The 1,246-nt window shown below is 38.1% G+C and overlaps 1 protein-coding gene across 1 annotated transcript in view; it reads right to left on the minus strand.

The window, feature by feature from the left end:
- LOC101862243 overlaps positions 1-968 on the minus strand; it is a gene marked incomplete in the record, with an annotated part of 9,268 nt that extends 8,300 nt beyond the window's left edge. The window contains 1 exon segment of the mRNA XM_013089038.2: positions 846-968. Coding sequence (XP_012944492.1) covers positions 846-912 — 67 coding nt within the window.
- Positions 969-1,246: the final 278 nt, after the last annotated feature.

Consider the following 1,246-nt stretch of genomic DNA (forward strand, 5'->3'; position numbering starts at 1 on the left):
TAGTAGTAGTAGTAGTAGTAGTAGTAGTAGTAGTAGTAGTAGTAGTAGTAGTATCTTTGTCTGTGTAACTACCCACGCATAGAGAAGAGATTGACAGTGAAAGCTGTTGCTTGTGCCGTCCAGCGTTCCTTTATAAGTCTAATTCTCCCGCTAATCCGGAGGAGGGGCAATTATAGTACTTTACTTCTTTACGATCAAGACAAGAGCTTGTCACCAGAAAGTAATAACATATGAATCCAACTCAGCAGTTCTTTTAACGTGGAGGTGGCGGGGGGGGTCGCATTTAATCTGTACTTAACACACGCCAAATGTGTATACAGATGGTCTAGATTTTTATTTTTCAAAATGCCATTTTGCACGTACGTATACATCATATTGGAGATGAGGTCTTACCTTTTAGGTTGTTCCATAGACCCCCTGCGAAAACAGAAACAATAATTATTTATGTGAATAAGAGGACTGTTAAACTATTCAAAGTACGAGTACTTTATTCTTAAAACCTAAAAAAAGATCATCATTGTCATAAAAGATAGAGGTGCAACCAACGAGCTTTTTTTTTCAATGTGAATAATAGTATAGTTAGTATGCTCATTGCATAGATCTAGGTTGCTCACAGTGAGCTCTAACAGATCAATTGTTAATTTTCCATTATTTTTTAACTGCAAGAAAGCGGACTTTCAGCCTTTTATATTATGACACTTACAGTAAAAAGCACAGTCGTGGTGCGGGAGTAAAGACGCCTTTAAAATTTTAATTTGGTTGTGGGCTACAAAATGAAAAAAAAACCGTTAAGGCATATGAATACCATGTCCTCGGCAAAATAAAATTCGATACAGTTTACTTACCACTGGTACTAAAAAGTAAAGCATGACTCGAGCAGAGAGCGCAAACTAAGACTGCCAGGCGAAGCATCGTGATAGATCTCGGTCTGTTGTTCTGCTGCACAATTTTGCACTTCCTTTTATTGGAGTCCAAATGGAATAATCAGCGGGCGAGGAAAAAGGCTGGATACACTCGCGCTTTCTCCCATGACCTCAAGTGTAGGTCAGCACAAAAGTGGTTTCTTGTTGGGAAAATAACTATAACGTAACCGAGTTCCAGAAAACCAGAAGAGTAATTGAATGGTACATCTCATTAGATGTATTATTTGAATTAATATTGTATTATTGATGTTATTGTACAAAACCCCTCTTCTCTCTCTTTCTCTCTCTCTCTCTCTCTCTCTCTCTCTCTCTCTCTCTCTCTC

Source organism: Aplysia californica, unplaced genomic scaffold (genome assembly GCF_000002075.1).
Source record: "Aplysia californica isolate F4 #8 unplaced genomic scaffold, AplCal3.0 scaffold00025, whole genome shotgun sequence".
NCBI lineage: Eukaryota > Metazoa > Mollusca > Gastropoda > Aplysiida > Aplysiidae > Aplysia > Aplysia californica.